Source organism: Empidonax traillii, unplaced genomic scaffold, assembly GCF_003031625.1.
Source record: "Empidonax traillii isolate 1590-97213 ecotype Southwest subspecies unplaced genomic scaffold, ASM303162v1 scaffold613:size471213, whole genome shotgun sequence".
Taxonomy (NCBI): Eukaryota; Metazoa; Chordata; class Aves; order Passeriformes; family Tyrannidae; genus Empidonax; species Empidonax traillii.
In genome coordinates, this window is record NW_020955806.1 from 62,381 (window position 1) to 82,665 (window position 20,285).

Consider the following 20,285-nt stretch of genomic DNA (forward strand, 5'->3'; position numbering starts at 1 on the left):
TTACAGCAAAGAGCAAAAGAAAACCTGAGGTGCCTCTCACTAAGCAATGCAGCATGTTTAAAAAATAATTTGGACAAACTATTTACAGACCAAAGAAATGTCATCATACACCTCCCTCCCCCCCTGAAATATGCAAGGGGAAGAAAAAACCTCCAGAAATATTTTAGTGTAACACTTTTTCTTCTAAATAAAGCAACAACTTCAGAACACATACTATACAAATACTATGTTGTTTACAACTATCAGTTTGCTATTTCAGGAAAACTGTTATGCATTTGGCGTCATGTGCAACTGTACAACATATCTGGTGTGAAAGAAAATGTGCTGTTAAAGCCAATGAACTGTATGTTTTAGAAGCTGAATCAGTCACAAGAGAATTGATGCTAAGATTTTACAGGTTTATTTGCTGGCTGACAGAACTGGAAAATTGTGAACTCTCAACCTGATTGCGAGAGTCAGTATATATGGTGATGAGTAAACAAAGACAAAGGTGAACCATTTAAGAAAGGGGACTCTAAACAAACAAATATGTACATTAAAAAATGTTGTTATTGCTGACACAAAATTATCCAAAATAAATATAGGAAGAGAATTTCTTTAACAAGCTAGATGAGCCTAGGAAGGAGATTTACCGGGGGGTAAATCTTCAAGGATAATGTGGTTTTGCTTATTGTTCTGTGAAGACTGCAAATACAGAGTGGCAAGAAGGAAGTGCTCAAGCTGGAAATTAGCCAGGGTGGGAATTTGAACAGTGGGGTCGTGGTTGAAGGAAATGCATGGAGGCTTTAAGCAAGCTGTAGTGTATATATTTGGAGAGGAATTAGTCTGTCTCATTCTGACATCAGCTTCTGTCTGTTTCGATGACTTATAAATCAAAGGGCTACACTTTTATCTTACAATTGCTTCTGAGCTGCTTGTGCACAATTCTAATGGTAAAAGACCTGTTATTTCTTTCCTTTGTAATTGAAACCACAAAACCCTGAAATCCTGTTTGCCTTTCCTGCCACCCCCCAGCCCCCATCCAGACTGTCATGTGGATTTTCTTCAGATCCTTGCTGAAAACTTACTCCTATGAAGCTTTGCATTAAATACTGTGTGTTTATATGAAGGGGTTAATAAGAGTGTGTGTCCTTAGTGCCCTGCATTTCACCTAAGGGTTGGGTAGGATTAAGGCTAGGAGACGGGAAGGTTGGCACAGCCTTCAATTGGGAACGGGCAGAGGGGAGAATGTTTGCTGGGAGTAATGCCTCCAGCAGAAGTGAGCTGCAAAAGGGCTGCTTGTCTGGCTGGAGCTGTGTGGGAAGAGGGAATCCTACAAAGTGCTGAGCTGCTTTGGGGGCTGACTTGAATGGAGGTGAGCCTTTATTAGAGGCCAGACTGACCAAGGAGTAAAATTTCTGTGTTCTAATTGAGTTTTCTGAAAAGGAGGTGGAGAAGGTGATTCTATGATTAATTCTAAGGTGTGTGTAAGCACGATGAAGGAATGGATATTAGTCCAGGTCTCTCTGTAACTTCCTTATGTTGGTTTTATTACTGTCCTGGAGAAGTTACATCATCAAGTTTTTCAATATTGTTTGATGCAGCAGAATCTGGACTGATTATTGCTCAATCTGGACTGATTATTGCTCCCTCTAATGCCCACCTCCAGTCAGTTTGAGCAGCAGTCAGGACTCTGTGGGGCAATTTTATGACAAGTCTTTATTAATTTGCTTTTCAGTTTAGATCCTTGCTACCTCGGAGGAATAACGTGGTCACTTTTTTCAGCCTTATTGATGCCTGATTCTCTAAAATGGGAGGAGGGCCCCCTCTCTGCAGCTGTACCAGAATTTACTGATATGTGAACACCAATATGCACTGAAGTTTAAACTGAACAATGTTCTGTAATCCTAGTTCTTGTGAGTACTTTCTTGGGTATTTCTCCTACCCAAGTAACACTGAGCACCAGACGTAGACCAAAAGGCTCGATGCGGGCTATTTTATTCTGAGAAGCTGACAGTTCACTTGGGGGAGTTCTAAAGCTGATCATAAAACCAGTATTAGTAGAGATGTCTTTGAAATGATCCTTTAAGCACAAGGAACCAGGTTAGTGCTGTGATCACAATTTAAAAGGAAATTGTGATCATTTTGAATCCTGTTATGTTTTAAATTCTTGCTAAGAATAAATACTTTTTAGATGCTTCAGACTGCAGTTCCCTTACTGTCTTGTTGTTTTGGTATATAAAAATAAACGTGAGGCTACCTTTAGTATTGCTTTAGGTGTGTCAGACCAGATGATGAGCTCTCAGCTGTGCAGTCTGATGCCATGCTAAGATCTGAATTACAATGGTCCCCTGGATGTCTTTCATCTGTCTAGTGTCATTCAGCATCAGATCCTGTGTTCTGGCTATGACTGCAGCTCGCACGCACATTACTTTTAAATCTTTATGTGCTTGTTTTCCCCAGGGAATAGTTTTCCCAGCTAATTTGTATACTAGGCAACCATGACAACGTCCAGTTTCACTAATTCGGGCTGGCATGCCATCTGCACTTTCTAAAGGGCAGTTCAAGTGTTACTTGTAATTCTGTGGCTTCTTAATAAGCAGCATAGTAGTGGTACACTGGTTCTATTCCCTGAAAACAGTAGCTGTAATCCAAATCCTGTAACAACAAACAAACAAAAAAAGAGCATCTCTACCGAGAAGAAACCTCTATGTCGTCTTGCTCAGGAGAGGCTCATGCATTTCTGAACACCCAATTTCATTGCTCTGAGAACAGTTAACAGCTAACAGCGGCCCCTTGTGACCGTAAGAAGAGCTTTTGGCGCTCAGTGTCTCCCTATGAGCAACACTGGTTAAACAGGCTCCCAAACTGCAGCTGAATGGAAAGCAGGATGAACTCTGGGGGACGGCTCTTCTTGCTACCTTCAAGGTCCACAGCTCCGTTAGGGGCAGCAGCTTGACTGCTCCTGGCATACTGAGCTCCTGCCGAGATCTCACCTCCTTCAGATTCACCTCCTTCTAACATTATCTAGTCTCAGAAAGAGAAATATTTTGGAAGACAATGACTGGCCAGCACCAAGTGCTGCTTTAGGGCTCTGACCGTTCAAGAGCGTGCATAGTTGGTGTCACAACTAGAACTGAAACCTTGAAAAATGTCCAAGATTACCCTTAGGGGTTTTTTTGGTTGATAGTTTTACTGGTCCAGTAGTGTACTTTGAAGGAGGGCCACATTGTAGTGCTTCCTTATCAAAGGAAGATGATACTGGAGAAATGTTCCATCTTGCCAAGTGTAATAAATATTTCTCCACATACTGCGAATGTTTTCAGCTCCACAACCTGTGTGTTTTGTGCTGTGTGAGATGCTTCTGAAATTTTCAGGAGGAAGCAGTATCAATAATCATGAAATAGCTGGAATTTGGAAAGTTAGGGGGGTCTCTGGGCTTGAGTGCCGGTGTCAGGGTTGCCAGTGGTTTCCAAACCTCTGGTGTCAGTACTGCTGCATTGCCCTGTGCAGCTGTTGGGTGTTGATCTGTATTTATCACATTGTTCCTTTGACTGAACATGAAGCTGAAATATGAAAATGTTGTTGGATAAAATCTTGTTGAGTTGTAACTATTATCTAACATAATAGTTATTTATTATTAGCTGAATAGAAGGTAGGTTAGAGTTTTTGTAAATCCCAGTGAAAAGACACTTCACAGAGTTTGGATGATTTCTATTATGTAGAAATACAAGTACTTATAAGAAATATTAGGAAGAAAAAAATCACTTCTTTTCACCTAAGATGTTCCCTGAAAGGGGAAACAAGCAAATTTATTTTATGCATTCTCATAGTCTATATCTGTTTTTGAGAGAATGCATTACTAACTTCAGGCTGTGGAGTTTGATATCAACTTAACCGGTTTTATTGGACTTTTTAATGTTTTCTATTTAAAGTTAGATAAAAGAGGGACAGCAGAAAGGATGATTAGAACTAATACCCAAAGTAGTATGAGAGGTTTTAAATTAAAACTAATACTTTGCTGCCTGTGACTTTCTTTTAAGATTTGAAGCGGCAAATCAACATATTGACAAAATGATGCAAGACTGCTCCTGTAGCAGTTATTTCTGCAAAGTTTGCTTCTTCTGGATTAAATAACATTTCTTCAGTGATGTGTTGCCTTAGAGAAGTGTAGAAGGAACTTCACTGTATGACACAGCTGACAGCATTGCTATATAGTAACAGAGATGAAAAGCAATTTCAGAAACAGGGCAGTAAAAATAACTTCTTGTTTCAGACACCAAACTGAAAACTTGATTCAGTACAGCTGTATGAAAGCTCCTGTATCTTGCTGAAATGAACACCAGAAAAAAACCAATCCAAAACACCTTTGGGTCAAGAAAACTTTTAGTCCATCTTGAAAGCATCTTGTTTATTTTATTTAACAAAACAGTGAAGGAGAAGAAATAATTCACAAACACTGGGAGAAGGCACAACTCCTCTACACCTTTATTGAGTGCTCCAAACTGCTAAAACAGTTTTTCTTCTTGTGGGAAACTTCAGTAAAAACTCTGCTTTACATAAAAGAGACTTTTTTTTTTTCTTTCTTTTTTTTTTTTTTTCCCAGTTTTTCACTTTCAAAGTCAGAGCTGACTGCTACGTAAACCTGTCTTTCAGAAAATACTCTACTGGCTATGTTCAGGTACTAATTTTAACCTAATGTTTTTACCTGAACCTGAATTCATTTTCATGTTCCATAGCTGTCTGGTTGACAGCAGAAATATGTGGCTTTTGTCCTCTGTTCATTATATTCCTAATGTCACAGGAGATCTGTTTTTGTTAGATAAGACCAAGCTGCTTGGATGAATGTTTTTGATAATGGTCATGTTGGTGGATGCTCATCTGCCTCTTATGTGTGGGAATACAGAAAACATGAAAAGGTTGTGCAGAGAATCCATGAATGCCCAGACTGGTGGTGCCATGTGATTTGATTCAGTTGTCATTTTACAAGCAGTGGACCAGATTTTTAAACCTCAAATCTAAATTTGTCCATTTGCTGCTGCTTCTGCTATCAGTATTTGCATTCTTTCTTAAATGCTGCATCCGTGAGAGGCTGGTGCCTGGCTCATCCTCCTGGCATCCTGTCTTTGTCAGTTTTGTGGTCCTTAGGAGGTTTTAGTTTGCTATGCCCCAGAAGACATGGGCCTCTGACCCTTTAGTGACTTAGAATTGTTGAGCCAGTGCTATATTATCTTCGATACTCTTTATTCTCATTCACTTATATCCTTTTATTGTATGATTTTCATGTTAAGGCACTGAAAAGCAGTGAAGCATCTCAACTTTTCCGACAGAGGACATGGGTGCACAGGGGAAAAACATCTGGTAGTCTGGAATTCCCTGAAGTTCCTGTTAGACCTTCATCTTCCACTAGTTTTATATTTATAGTTTCTCTGGCAGAACTTTCTGCCTTTAATGTATTTTAAAATAAACTTTCATTTTTGATGTCTGCAAATTGGTCCTCAAACACTTCTGGATAATCTTACTCTGCAATGTACTTGCCAGAGTTTGTTCCTTCTTTTTCTCATTTTTGTATGATTTCAACCTCCTGGAGTTCATAGCCTTCCTTGCTCCCCTGTTGTACCGAGCCATTCTTCTTTTTGTCTTTCAAATCTTGCTGAAATAAATGGTACAGGCTTGCCAATATGACATCTTTGTACAATCTGTGCTCCATGCTAAGAATTGCCTTTTGAGCTGCCTCTCTTTTCTCTCTTTAAAAAGCTGTTCACTTCTGTGTTGTTTGGATGGTTTTGATCATGGCAGTTAGTAGTTTTGGCTTTTGATGCTCTTACAAAGCTCATTTTCAAACTCTTTTGTTAAATACTATGCCTTCAGCAGTATTGGTACTCATGGGGGTACTGTGTACAGCAAAGGACAAGTCGAAGAAGAGCTGATTTGGCTCTTAGGGACTCGTGGCATGTTTTATGCAGTGAAGGAGTCACTGACAGGGCCGAGGCTGAAAGATGTGCATCACGTGGGTGTGCATGAAATACCCCCACATGTGGGAACTGGAGAGAAGATAGTTACCCCACTGATCTTGAGGCAAGGTACTGTAGTACCTTGCGTATGGTAAAAGGGAAACATTGAGAAATTAAATCATTAATTGTGAATTACCCTGAAATGCTCTGTTCATAGGATTTCCTCTTAAACTTTCTCACCTTCTTTGAGACTTTGTGGGTATTTGCTATCAATGGATGTCAATGCATCTGGCTATTCTTATGGCAAAACCTACTTAAACACAGTATAGGAATGAAATGTTTTTCAGTCTTGTACTCTATTCCCTGGATGTGGATGGAACTGTTCAATATACATTCCATACTTAAAACATCTTTTTCTACTAACTCTGTAGAGAGATAGAAAAAACTTGTCTGTTTCAAGCTTTCCTTAAGACTTGAACTCTGTTGTGAGAGCTTAGCCAAGCTGGACACTCCTGAATCTTTTACCTGAAGACCATCCTTTTCTGTATAGGATCCTAAAATGGTTTCAGTTGAAAAAGGTTTTGGCAGAGTGGTTAAATCAAAATGAATAAGGTGGAAGATATTTCTACCTTTTCTCGAGAAAATAGACTAGTTATAGCCAAAAAAACCCTCAAACAAAACCACCAAAAAAGCCAACAAAAAATCCCAAACAAACACCCTAAAGATCAAAGGTATTTAAAATAACATGCTTCACTCCAGATACAGGGAAATAATCTCTGGCATTTAAAGTACAACATAACTGTACATTTTCCTGTTTTGAGAGGTGGCTCAATAATATCTGAATTCAGATACAGTCAGAGCTGAATGTGAGCTATGTAATATATATTCACATATATATTCACATTCTTAATGCAAGACTTTTTCTCCAGTTGTTTTAAGGGTAAGTGTGAGTACTGTTGCCTTCCGAAGATATAAATCCAGCCCTCCCTCCTGTGTGAATATGCTGTGGGGCAAAGTGACTCTAGACTGTTTAGCAGGACTTTGGCAACAGGATTTATTAACCTCAGCTGGAACTGAAGAAGTGATAGAGAAATGACCTGCTGCCCCCATGAGACTGAGGAGGCTTAATTTTGAGTCTGCCTCACCCCTTAATAGTGTTAAAATATTGATTGTGGTATTTTTAGGGCAGCCAATAGAAAAGTCATGGCAGCAATAGTGATGCATGTGGAACCTACTGGCCCTGTTAAGAAGGAAAATATTTTCCTCTTAGGAGGGCTATTGAGGACAGCCTATAAAGGCTCACTATCTCCCAAATAAGATGGGACTTTAACTTGAGGAACACAGCTCCATATCTAGCTCTCAGAAAAGCTTCCACATTGAGCAAGAATAAGCCCAACTAAATCAGAGGAAGCCTCTAGGCTATGAATTTAATTGTCTAAAATACTTAAGACACAGCCTGCTAAAATACTTCGATACTGTTATTAGGATATAATTTCTTGAGCTTAAAGCAAAACTTTTCTGCCTCAGCCACTCTGCTTTTAGTAGCCATCTTCCTCTGCTTTTTCTGCACTTTTTGCACAATTTGCTTCTGTGCATGTCTGGTTCTGAGCTGTTAAGTTGCTGTTTTTGTGGGTTGTGTGTTTATTTGGTTTCAGAGGTTTGTTTCAATGTCTTTTTTTTTTTTTTTCTGTAGTTGTTCTGTTGCTTTTATTTTCATGGGACACCAGGTGCATCTTTTGTCTTTATCTTGTCTTCATCTTTTTCCCCTGTTGAAACTCAAAGCAGTAGTTCTTGGTACCTATATGGCCATTGTGAAGTATTAGTTGTTTAAACAGGAGGCCTTTCAACTTTCATGTTATAAATTACTGTCAGTGCTTCAAGTTCTCTAGAAAAAGATTAAATTAGAAAATGAACTTCTTGATGAAGCAGCACCACAATTTTTCTCTATGTATTTCTTCAAAGTTAGAATGCAAGCTCTGAAAGCAATTCATCTTGCTTAGCATGTTTTCCAATTGGGACCCTGGGGATTAACGATAGAGTGACTCATTCACATAATTGGGCTTCTCAGTGCTTTTCCCTGCATTGAAGGTTTCATCTCCAAGCATGTAAGAAAATAAGAAAGTGAAAAATGACCATCTGCAGTAAAAAGTCTAGAAAGACATGTGGCTCAGCTTTGCTAATGCTAAACGAGACTATTTGCTCATGTTCTAATGGTAACAATGTCATGTTCTTACTGATAGCCTTGACTCCTGGGCGACTGCTTCCAATGTGTAACTTGTTTGTGTGTGAGATTTTATATGTGTGTTATGATCAGAATGCTTCTGTGGGTCAGGTTTAGCAATGGGCATTGATAATTAATAAACTTTTGATTATCAGCAAACTTCCCCTTTACATGAGTGGAAATAATTCTAATTATCTTTCTCTTAAACTTTTTCCTTAAGATCAAAGCAAAGATCTCATTTTACTGCTTTGCAGCTGTACTGGATATTGCACTGTGCTTCTCTGATTTTTATTCCCCCCACTGCAGCTGTGGAAGAATGAGTAATGCTATCAAAATTTATGTCTGCTTCAGCATGCTTAGCTTAATGGGGCCTTCATCTTTTTAGTATTTTTATGGAGGCTTGTGTAGGCTTGAAAGCTGTTTAATGGTAAAAATTGTCAAGAGCTATAAAAAGAAACCAAGGCACTCACCTCTTTGTTGTCTGACTTCTGTGTGGGGAATGTGTGCAGGGCTTTCAGTGAAACGAGAAGACTCCTTGTGTGGAGGCTGCAGGTACCTTGGCATAGCAGTTCACAGCTGCTGTTGGTGTGCAGAGCTGTGATCTAGACAGAACTTGTGAATCATATAGTTTGAGTTGGAAGGGACCTACTTGCTTTCATTTTGAAACCATTCCCCCTTATTCTGTTGCTACATGCTCTTGTAAATAGTCTCTTTCCATCTGTCTAGTAGGCTCCTCTCAGGTACTGAAAGCCACCATTAGGGCACCCTAAAACCTTCTCTTTTCCAGGCTGAACAATCCCAATTCTCTCTGTTTTTCCTCATAGGAGAGGTGCTCCATCCTGGTAATTAATCATCTTGGTGACCCTCCTCTGGACTCACTCTATCAGTTTGATGATGTTCCTCCTGTGCTGGGTGTGCCAGAGCTGGATGCAGTACTCCAAGTAGGGTCACAGAAGAGAGGAGCAGAGCAGCAGAATCGCCTCCCCCAGCTTGCTGGCCATGCTGCATTTGATGGAGCCCAGGACACAACTGGCTTTTTGGGCTGTGAGTGCACATTGCTGGCTCATGTGCAGCCTCTCATCCTCCATTTATCTACAGATAAATGACATCTGTATCCCTTCCCTTGTCCACTGATGTAGTCACTCCACCATAGAGGGTTGGTAAATTGGTAGCTATGGACAACAAAGAAAAGGCTGAGATATATAACAACTTTTTTGCTTCAGTCTTCAATGGCAATCTGTCTTCCGACATGTCTCTAGAGGATGGACAGCAGGATGAGGACCAGGGTAGCAAAGTCCCTCTGACTGTAAGTAAAGATCAGGTTCATGACCACCTGAGGAACCTGAGTGTACCTAAATCTATGGGACTGATGAGATACATCACAGAGTCCTGAGGAAATTGGCTGATGTAGTTGTCCAGCCACCCCCCATGATATTCGAAAAGTCATGGCAGTCAGGTGAAGTCCCAGGTGACTGGAAAAAGGGAAATGTGGTACATACCTTTGAAAAGGGTAGGAAGGAGTACTTTGAGAACTACTGACCTGTCAGCCTCACCTCTGTGCCTGGGAATGTCATAGAACACATCCTCCTGGAAGCTGTGCTTAAGGCACAGGGAAGACAGGAAAATGATTCAAGACATTCAGCATGGCTTCTCCAAGGGGAAGGCTGAGTTGGGAGTTGTCCAAGGCACTTTGGTGAACTGCACTTATTCAGCACTGGTCTCTTCTGCAGACAGGTGTCAGACATGATCCCTGGCAGAACACAGACTAATCCCTGCAGCTGTCTTCCTTCAAGAGTTTTACTTACCCTTTTTCTCCAATAAAAAGTGGATCTTGTGTCTTGTGCTTAAGAGACTGATTTCATACCTTCTTTGGCTTGAGTGGATTCAGGTTTTTATCCCTTGGGAAGTGCAGGAACTCTCCTTTGATGTGGGTTGCTTGGAACAGTACTTGTTTCATGGAGGCAACGGGCAGTAAATATCCTTGGAGGAGAAGCCAAAACCTGATAGTTTGGTCATGTTCCTTCTTCTATGTGTATATGCCTCAATCCTGGAGTTCTCAGCCCAGGCATGGGTATTAAATATTGACTGAACAAAATGTTATAGGATTGTCTGTTGTTGTTTCTGCCTCAATTACTCATCATTAGGTACAATTGCAGTTTTTTCTCTGCTTCAAGGCAAAGTGACATTTCATGCACTCCAAACAAAATATAGAATGGACAAAACAGCAATGATCTTGACTCAAATCTGCTCAATAAAATTTTAAATTCTACTAGCTCACAAGTATTTTAAAATAGAAAAAATTACTTCCACAGGGGAGTTAACTACAGCAAAGGGCCAGTAGGATGACAAAGAGACTGGAGCCTCTTTCATATGAGAGGCTGAGAGAACTGACTGTTCAGTCTGGGCAAAAAAGAAGCCTCAGTGGGGAACTTATTTTGTTTATAAATACCTGATGTGAGGATGTAAAGACAGACATGGGCTCTTGTCAGTGGTGCCCTATGGCAGGATAAGAAGCAATGGGCACAAACTGAAACACATGAAACTACATCTGAACATAAACCTTTTGCTGTGAGGACAGATGAACACTGGAATGGTGGATGTGTAAATTCACTAAAATTCCCTATTTTAAAATGTTTGAGTTATAAATTAAATCACCTGGCCTATGCTTTTGAATGTCTTGTATCACTATTGAGTCGAACAGCAATGCTCTGCTCTATCAGGTTTAATTGGGTTTAAAATGTCACCAGCTTGGTTTGGTCTATTACTGTAGGTCTGCGTGGGAAAACAGATTTAATCACACTTACTGGACCTGAATTAGGTGATAAAAGCTCCCTACAAAGGGTGTATTTGTCTAACATGGTCTGGCTTTACCCATCCACTGCAAAGCTGTTGCAGAGTTGAAAATGCCTGCTATTTCTGAAGAGAGACTGTTATGATGCCGCTTTGTCTTCTGCTGTGAAGTAAAACCTGGGTGTTGCATGTTGCCTAGCAGCACAGTTCTTGTGAAGAAGGGAAATGTTTCCTTATGCTGACTTGGAATTTCATTGTACAGTAATGAGACGTTTTGCAGCATGATCTATGTTAGCCTTCAGTTCACAGTACTACGAATAAAAAAGTATATTTAAGTGTTGATGTTCCTGTCCTTCACACATTTAAATTTTAAAAATCTGTTTTCAGGCTTTTCTTCTGTAAATTAGTAACTTTAGAAAATGTATACGTAAGGCAGGCTTTCATCTTTACCAGGAAACCTTATCAATTGAAAAATGATGAAAATCTGCGCAATGTTTTTCTCTTGCTGACTCCTAAGGCTCATTCCTACTGAGAAGCAGGTATTAAGGAATCTTGAGCAGAACTGCCACTAAGCTTAACCTTCATAGCTTAAGAAGGGATCTGAATTACTACAGTGTGTGATACCCTCAATTCACAGTTGTGTAAGATTCTCCTAAAGCTATTCAATAAGAAAATACTAACATTCAAGCCGATGTACAAAGAGCTCTTATCAGGGTGAATATTGCAGCACAAAGCCAGGCTGTGTTTTCAATTTTAAACCCGTTGATTTTTTTAGTCTTTTTACATAAGTCATGGGCTTTTTACATAAGTCATATCTGCATATGGGCAAGTTACCACTGAGGAATGTCTGTGCCTGGCTCTTTGGCTCTCTCCTATAATCCATCCATTTCCATTATATAGCTGCCAAGCAGGGAGTTGTTCCATTTTGTACCTAAATAGCATTCCAAATACAAATCCAGTACCCTGTTCTGCTAGGTGGTGGAAGGCTGAGGCTTAGCTCTCAGGACTGAGAGAATCTAATATTGTACCTTTCAGGCTACAGAATTTTATGATAAAATGGAGATGGGAGCTGAAAGGATTCCAGGCTATATTAAAAATGTACTAATGTGCCAGGAAATCTATTCTGAACTTAAAAAGCATCCCTCAAGCAAGAGGAAGAAGACATAGCTATTATTACTTTAGCTTACCATCAGGGCAAATTTATGCCAGAGAACTCTGTTAAAGGCTTTGTTCTTTTCTAGTCAGAAAAGCAGTGGGATACAGGCAAACCATATCCTGTCTTGACTTCCTCAAGGTAAATTTCTAGCATGAACTTCATGTAAGAAACTGCAATTGAAATATAATTACATAAAAACACCAATGTATTTACCACAAACTCAGACACTGGCACAGACATTTCAGCATGAAGGTGCACACTCAAGGGATAACTAGTCATGAAAATAACTATTCAGGTGATAAAGCAGGGAGGAAACTGATTTAAAGAGCCTCGGGAATTTTTTGTAAATTTTTGGGACTTCATAAAAAATACTCAGTAATTTACATGGCTGATATTATGTGTTTAAAGAAAAATGCAAACTACCGAAAAGGCTGCTGCAGGTTGATACCCATCAATCTTTATTCAGACTGGCCCGATTACTTTTAAAAACACCATTAAGCGGACACACACTGCCATCTCGTGAGCATCTCTAACACAGCTGCAGGCTGATTTCAGAGGAGAGGAAAACGAGTTGCTTGGAGCAAGTAACTTAATACAGTACAAAACATATACAGACTTAAAAAATGCTGCACTGAATGCTTTGTCAATGGTATATTATATAACAGAGATACACAGAGAAAAGCTAAAGTATTTTATTAATAATTTATTGTCAGTAAGAAAGACTGGCTAATGGTAATTTTCAGTAAAAACCTTTACAAGACCATTGGATCACAAATATACAGACACTATAAAAACTGTGTCATGGTGGTTTTGGTTCTAAACTGGTATGTAGAGGGTCCCCAACACACTTTCCAAGAAGGGAAAAAAAAATGTTTACAGTTCTAAAATACAGCAACCCATTTAAGACATTTCCATATAGCTGACCCAGAAAAATATCAGACCTAACATATGTACAATTGAAATTGTGTGAATATGTTGCATGTTTTAGAATGAAATGTCAAACCTTGTGTTTTGGGGGAATACATACAGTGATGCCCTGATTATAAGTCAGGGTGCTCATTTTTAATGGCACACTAACACCACTAGTTTCAGTGGAAAACAAATTCACAAAATATCTACAAAATCTAGTTAAAACTATTAAAATCAAAACTGTACATAAAATTTACAAAAAGTAGGAGAAAATTAATTGCATTAGAACTATATAAATATATGCATCATGCTAACATGGAGAAGTGGTATGTGATTTTATTAAACTTAGACAATGTAAGTACAAAAAGGATGTTCAGAAATGGCACAGCCAATGGAAATCTTGGAACTGTCCAATTATAATAGGTTAGAAAATGGAAAGAGGCTGATTTAATGAAATTAATTGCATGATCCAATGCTGCCATGTCAGTTTAGCTCACTGAAACAAAAGCATTCACTGTGGCTGGGAAAAAAAAAAAAAAGAAAAAATAAAAAAGCTTTTGAAAATTGTTCTAGATTTGATGAAGTTTGTTGGAGTCCAGGCACTTTTGTTGGGTGTGTCAGACTTCTGTATGTTGCTGGGAATCAAGTGGAGGAATTTTCACATCTTCAAAGTGACTGTCATCTCCACTCTCATAGTCACTCATCATGACTTCAGACTCCATTTCACAGCACGCCGACACATCCGAGCAGGAAGCTGTGGAAGCGTACACAGACATGGACATGTTGTCTACAGCGGGTGCTTCAAAGTCTCGATTGTACCCTAATGTGTAAGGAGCGTAAGGTTCTCTGTAACTGCCACTGATGCCACTGGTTGTGGTCTGAGGTTCTGACATGTCTGCAGGGTAGTGATGCGGAAGGTACTGATTAAGGTTAAACCTCTGCCTGCTTCTCGAAGAAGAACCCAAGCTACCTACGGCTGGCATGTCTCTGGGTGGCTGTATTGACTCAAACTGGTCGCTGTATTCAGGTGGTAATGGTGGAAGCTCATCAGGTGCAGGGAAGTCATCAGGTGGAGGTGGAAAATCACTTTCTATGTCATAACCGCCAGGGTAATAGTCTGTATCGATGGCATTGGGATCTGTGTAGAGGGGAGCTGACTCCTCAACCACTTCATAATTTGGATACTCTTGGATACCTGGCAGCTGAACACTTGGCATCCAGTCTGATGTATCCCAGTGGTAACCTGAAAAGTTAATTTAGAAAAAAGAAAAGTAGTATTATTATCTTGTATTCCAGTCAGTCTGAACTGAGAATACACTGAATAGATGTATTAAGACAAGGCAATCACTTTGATTAGGACACTACTTGTTAATCAGAGAGAAGTTTGCCCTGGTTTCACAAAAAACATTCAACACAACACAACTTTACATTATGCCATGCATTAGACAGTGCATCATTCACACTCGAATTTTTACATTTTCTCAGACATTGCACCTAACCAGGGAAGACCTGTAGTCACCTAGGGAATGTGCTGTCACAGTGGTTCACTGGATAGCAAAGAATTAACAGCCTCCCTACTGTAGCTGAATTCTTTATCAATTGTTGTTGAGTAATTAGTTAGGGTGAAAACAACAGCCTGTTTTTCTTAAGAATATATTTAGTATACATAACCCATAAGTTTTTTACATAAAAGAAGTAATTTATAAGTGGTAAAGTATTCAGACCATTAAAAGTGACTTTACCTCTTAAGTGAATTATATAGTTAATTTTACAAAATGCTGTTAGCTCTACAGTAACTGTCACACCTCTGACAAAAAAATCTCTATTAGTAAAGACATTCCACATTCAATTACAAGAACAAAACAGGAAAATCAAACTTAATCATGCATAAAAGACCGAACTTGATCCTCTCTTGCAAACTGCCCTTGAATAAGTTTGTATTTGTCTACTGGAAGCTAGATGTAAGCCTAATCTCATTAAAAACCAATCATTTCTCTCACGTGAACACCAATAAAGAAAATAATACACAATTGTAATACAGTGCAAATCTAGTAAAGAGTAATCACTGCGGACAAATGCACAGCAAGCAACTGATAGTAAGTCTGTGTTAAAACCAAATATTAGAAGAAGTATTTTGGTGAACACCAATGAACTGCATGCAGAAGTCACCTCTTGAATTGCTGAGGTCAGGAACAGCAAAAGATTCTTTAGATGGCAAAATGAGAAGAAAAAGGAGAAAACATCTGTAGTTAGGAATCAAATATGAACCAATATGAATGACAAACAATGACTGTCACTATAACGTTCATGCAGCTTTTGTCCAGTCAGCTTTTGGTTTTTTTCTCCTGGTCTCCTTATTTGTTGAGACTTGAACTGCAGGACAGCTACTAAGTTCAGGTACAGCCCACCTGGGACATGGCTGTGTGGTGGCAAAATCTGCAGTCTGTAGTTTGCTGAAATCCTCCTATCAGTAGATTTAAGACTCCTACTACAAAGGGTAACAAGCCTTGACCTGATTTTTTTCTTTCCTTGTATCACCCCTTGTTTTTCAATACGGGGCTGCATCTATTAGGACTTATACTTTCAAAGTATCACATGTAAAGAAAGTAACTCTCCCATTAGTGTCTAGTTTCCAAACACAAAGCTCTGGGAAACATGCCTCCCTTTGTACAGCAATTCCAACTCACGCTCAGCAGAGAACTGTCCTGTGTTATCTGACGAATTTTAAACCTTTCTCTCTTCAGGAATCTATATTCCTTATTCAGATCTGTACAGATGAGCAATGCCTATCCTGATAGCAGAATCTTCTCCTAAGAATTCATACTTTCATCTATTCTTGGAAGACATCTATTCTTGGACAGAGGTTGACTCTTCGGTGGGGAGTTCCTCTTTTTTTAAGCTTGCCTAGCCCAGACAAGAAAAGTACTGTTCAGACTTATGGAGATATCAGTCTGAGATTTAAAACATCTTTGGCCTCCTCTCCAGGAGAAGGTTTTGATCACTAATCTCCTTAGAAGACAGCATTCTTTATTTTTCCAGGGAAACTGACTGCAAAATTAAACCCAAGAGGCTCACTTTGGTCTTAGGATTTAAAGCACTTTTACCAAGAATGGGGAGCTCTTGGTTTTCCTCTTCTTCTGAGGCAAAGACTCTTTAACATAAACAAGAACTTGATGTTCCCATCTTTCTAGGTGACAATCTGCTAGACTAGAGCTGTATTTCCTCTTGCACTCCGTATTGCTAATTTGCACTGAGCTGCAGTCTGAGAAGCAGTGCAGAGAACGCCAGCCTAAAACTATTCTAGGATGAGATTCATGCTTCCGGGATACCTCTTGGACAAAAGCACTTGGGGAGACTAAAGGTGAAGACCATCTGTCCCAGAACTTGACCTTGCTGAAGGCTTGAGCAAGGATCTCTGCTGCTCGAACCAGCACCCTCCTGAGGGTGCTCAAAAGCAGAACTCTTTACCTAAGATACTTTGAAAGAAGAAATGCTTATTAAAAGTAGAAACTTTAAACTGTTAAGAAGCAGCTGAGCAGGACATATTTAATGTCTCTATGACTACAATGCCTAAAGTGTTTGTATTTATCTTACAGTGATGCTAAACCACCAAGTAATACTTTCAACTTTGACTTGAGAATCCATAATTTTTAATTTTTACCAATTAAAATCTCAAAGAAAATCTGAATAAGCTATTAAATATTTCCACTGATAGATTTTGCCTCTTCCAGTCTTGGAATTCTTCCTTTCCCAAGTACTGTGCATTACAATTTTTTAGCACTGAGAACTACGGTCTATAGGTATACATTAATGAAATACTCTCATGTAATTAGAAGTCTTTGCATTTGTGTACTTTCTTATGTGTCTGCATAAATTAAATGTAGGATGTACTTCAGATAACAAACCAAAGAGAATCTTTAGCTACTATAATCAATTCTGTGTTCTTAAAATGACTTCATTTTAAATAGGACTTAGTAACAAATGTTAGGTTTCCCAGTCTGTATCAAGAAATAGGAAGCATACACTGTAGATGTTATTTCAGAAGTAACCTTTGCAAACTCATGGTCATGGAGTGAATTACTTGCCTATTACTGGAACTTAAAGTACGATGTCAATTAAGTCAATAGTTAGCATTTGTATAGATTCACTGGTACTTTTATTACTACTATTATTTTGTAAAGAGTTTGTGTTTTCCAGAATGGTTAGTTCTTAGCAAAAATGAAATTAAAGTCCATTGAAAATGTCTGCTTGGCCTCTTTCTAACTTCCAAATACATAATACACACACACACACACACAAATAAATGTGCGTGTACATATGTACACCCAAACATACCTTTTAGGTACGGCTGGTAAGGCTGGATAAGGCTGGATAGTAACAAACTACTGAAACTGGCAGTCATCTGCATGCCTATATACCTCAGCTGCACACAAGAAATCAATTTTTTCTGCTTAAGAGACAGATTGATCTGAAGGCCAGGGAAGTAAGCACTGATACCAGACTACTCAAATTCTGCTCAGCTGGACAAGGTAATAACAGATGTGGCTGAGAGAAGAAAAGGAAGAGAAGGTTGCTGCTTTTTCATCTACAGTACTGTATATATTTCCCTTCGATGCTGTCTCAATTCTGCTGGTAGCCTTAGTGTGAATACTTTTAGAAGAGAGTAAGCACCAAGGTCTTTTTTTCCAATACTTTTTTTGGCAAGAAATCACATTTTGAAACCGTTTCAAAGGGCAGCTGCAGCATACACAAGAAAATATTAACAGATATACAATATAAATATATTATTTGCTAAAACTTATCAGAAAGTTTAAGTATTTATAATTCACATCTGGTAGGGGTACATTACTAGAAGACAATACTAGAAGACAAACGTGCATTATTCTGCCAAAGCAGTAAATAAATATGAAAACATGTATATACCTTCTTTTTCCACCGAGTCAACAACAGCATTGACAAGGTGTATTACAGTCACTATGGAAGCTTGTAAAAGGTATAAAAGGAGCAAATTAAAACAAACCTAGAGTTAATATCACTTTAAACAACATACAGATCTAAAAAACCCCCACACTTAAAACTGCAGTCCATTACTATTTTATCGAGCAAGATTATTGGCTTACATATACATTTACTCTCTATCTAGAAAGCAGTTGCATATAATAAATAGAATACATCTCTAAATCTCAATTTTGTTCTCGCTAAACGTGCAGAAATACCTGTAACTACTCCTGAAGCAAACTTTGCATGGGCAAAACTGCTTTGCAAAGCTGCTTTAGTCGTGTTAGAATTTTTGGAACATTGCCTAAACATACTCGTTTGCACAATACTTCATCTACATAGCAACAAACTAGATTTCTCTAAAGGCTTGTGTTAGGTAAATTAAGGAGTATTGCATTAGACTTCCCCTTTAAAATTGCAAATTAAATTCCCTTCCCCCACAATGAAAGTTAAAGGAAAGAAATTTTCACTGAAATGAATTAAAAGTTGAGAATATAAAAAAAAAAATCTACTCAAAATTTCTGTTGCTGACCTTAAGTTGTGTGTGAACTGTGATATCACAGTAGGAATACCAAATTCAGGGTGTTACAATGTTATTTAAAAGCAACAAAAATGAATGCGTTTTTTATGTCTTCCCTTTCCCAAGATAATTTTGGTAGGGAAAAGGATTTACTCTTATTGTGTAGGATGAAGTAAGCACATGCAATTTGTTTGCATGGCTCAGGGGTTGAATTTCAAGCTAATAAATTCTGAATCTACCAAAACAGAAGGAAGCAACAGATGCTACAGCTATTTCTCTTGAAATGATGTATTAATGAGTAATCAGTACATGATAAGAAATGGGAGTAAGAATATATGAAACATACAGGATGGAGAGGAGGGGAGAACATGTACAATACAACACTTAAAACCACACAAGAAAGGTTGAAAGTTGGTAACAGGTCTATTGATAAAATGATGAGGACTGTAAGCAAACCATTTTACTTTCACCAATCATCAACACAGATTTTTTTTAATGCTGTTAATAATAAATCACTCTACTTCATTGAGAAGCAGAATGTTCTTTATTCCTAAGCTAAAAGAATTTCAAGTTCTTTTTACCACACAGAGACAAAAGCAGAAATTGGAATAAAGAGTCAAAACACCTTAGCTTAGTGAATTAAGTTATAAGACAACCGTGGCTTTGTCCAATCAGCATGAAATGTTTCTGAATACATAGATGCATTCATATTAACTGTAAAAGCATTTGTCATCACAATAGAAAAATAAAAGACTTCCAATTAATAATAATCAAACCCACAAATATGTATGTTGATTATATTTTGATGGACCGGAGTATATTTTTATTTTTATATTGGCTTTTATTATTGTATGAAATGTTTTTATTCATTCATTTTAATCATGGTGAAAGCCAAATATACTGTTCTATTATAACAAAATTCTTTTTTGTGCAGCTTCCTTCATTACTAAAGTAATCAAACTTACAAGTAGTCCCTTAAACTCTGCTCTCACTCAGAACTGATCTGATCCATATGGGAGCTGAGGTCGCAGCAAGAAAAAGAGAAGGAAACAAATGAAACTGTAACACCAGAAAGCTTTTTACCGAGAGCTGAACGGCAAAGCGAAAGTTATACTTGTGCAGAGGCCATTGTTTAAATTCACTGTATTCTTGCATAAGGTGATAACTAATGATAACCTAAAATAGTTTCTCAAATTTTACCACCTTTTAAACACAAGGCTCCGAACACCGTGGGTTGCATTTTCACTGTAATATTCCAACAACAGAATGATTATATATAATTTTAAGGTAAAATACTTAAAACAAGGTGTAAGATAGGTAAAATACTTCAAAAAAATTAACAAATCTGGGTATTAACATAAGTAAATACAGATATATATTAAATAAGCTACTATTTAATATATATTCGATATATGTAAGTCCTATTGACACTAAGAGATAAAGATGCAAAGACATAGAACAGATGAACTTAAGTGGCAGTACAGAATGATCACATTTTACGTACCATTGTCATCACACGACTCAGACTGGAAAGAGCTGAGAGACTGGACCTCAGACATGCTTTCTCTAGCACTATAAGGATGGGAGCTCTTTTCATCCAGAGGCTTTTTAGAAAGGCAGGGGTCAAGATCTACTACTTTAGCTGAAAGAAAAAAAGTTTCAAGTGAGATGATTAATAGATTGTAGACTAAAGAGTCAATAAAATTTAATGCTGAAATCTACACATTTTTACAAAACTTAATAGAGCATGAAGCCTGA

At 38.2% G+C, this 20,285-nt stretch overlaps 1 protein-coding gene across 7 annotated transcripts in view; it reads right to left on the bottom strand.

Annotated features, from left to right (window-relative positions):
- Positions 1-12,534: 12,534 nt before the first annotated feature.
- FAT1 (FAT atypical cadherin 1) overlaps positions 12,535-20,285 on the bottom strand; it is a 105,236-nt gene continuing 97,485 nt past the window's right edge. For 2 of the 7 annotated variants that reach the window (XM_027898661.1, XM_027898659.1), the window contains 4 exons: positions 20,032-20,169; positions 17,933-17,992; positions 15,179-15,214; positions 12,535-14,252 (listed from right to left, as the gene is read on the bottom strand). In XM_027898661.1, the coding sequence (XP_027754462.1) occupies positions 13,627-14,252; positions 15,179-15,214; positions 17,933-17,992; positions 20,032-20,169 (860 nt within the window). In that variant the 3' untranslated portion in view covers positions 12,535-13,626. Of the gene's footprint in view, positions 14,253-15,178; positions 15,215-17,932; positions 17,993-19,492; positions 19,547-20,031; positions 20,170-20,285 lie in introns of all 7 variants that reach the window. The other 5 variants (XM_027898663.1, XM_027898660.1, XM_027898662.1 and 2 more) reach the window with 3 other exon arrangements.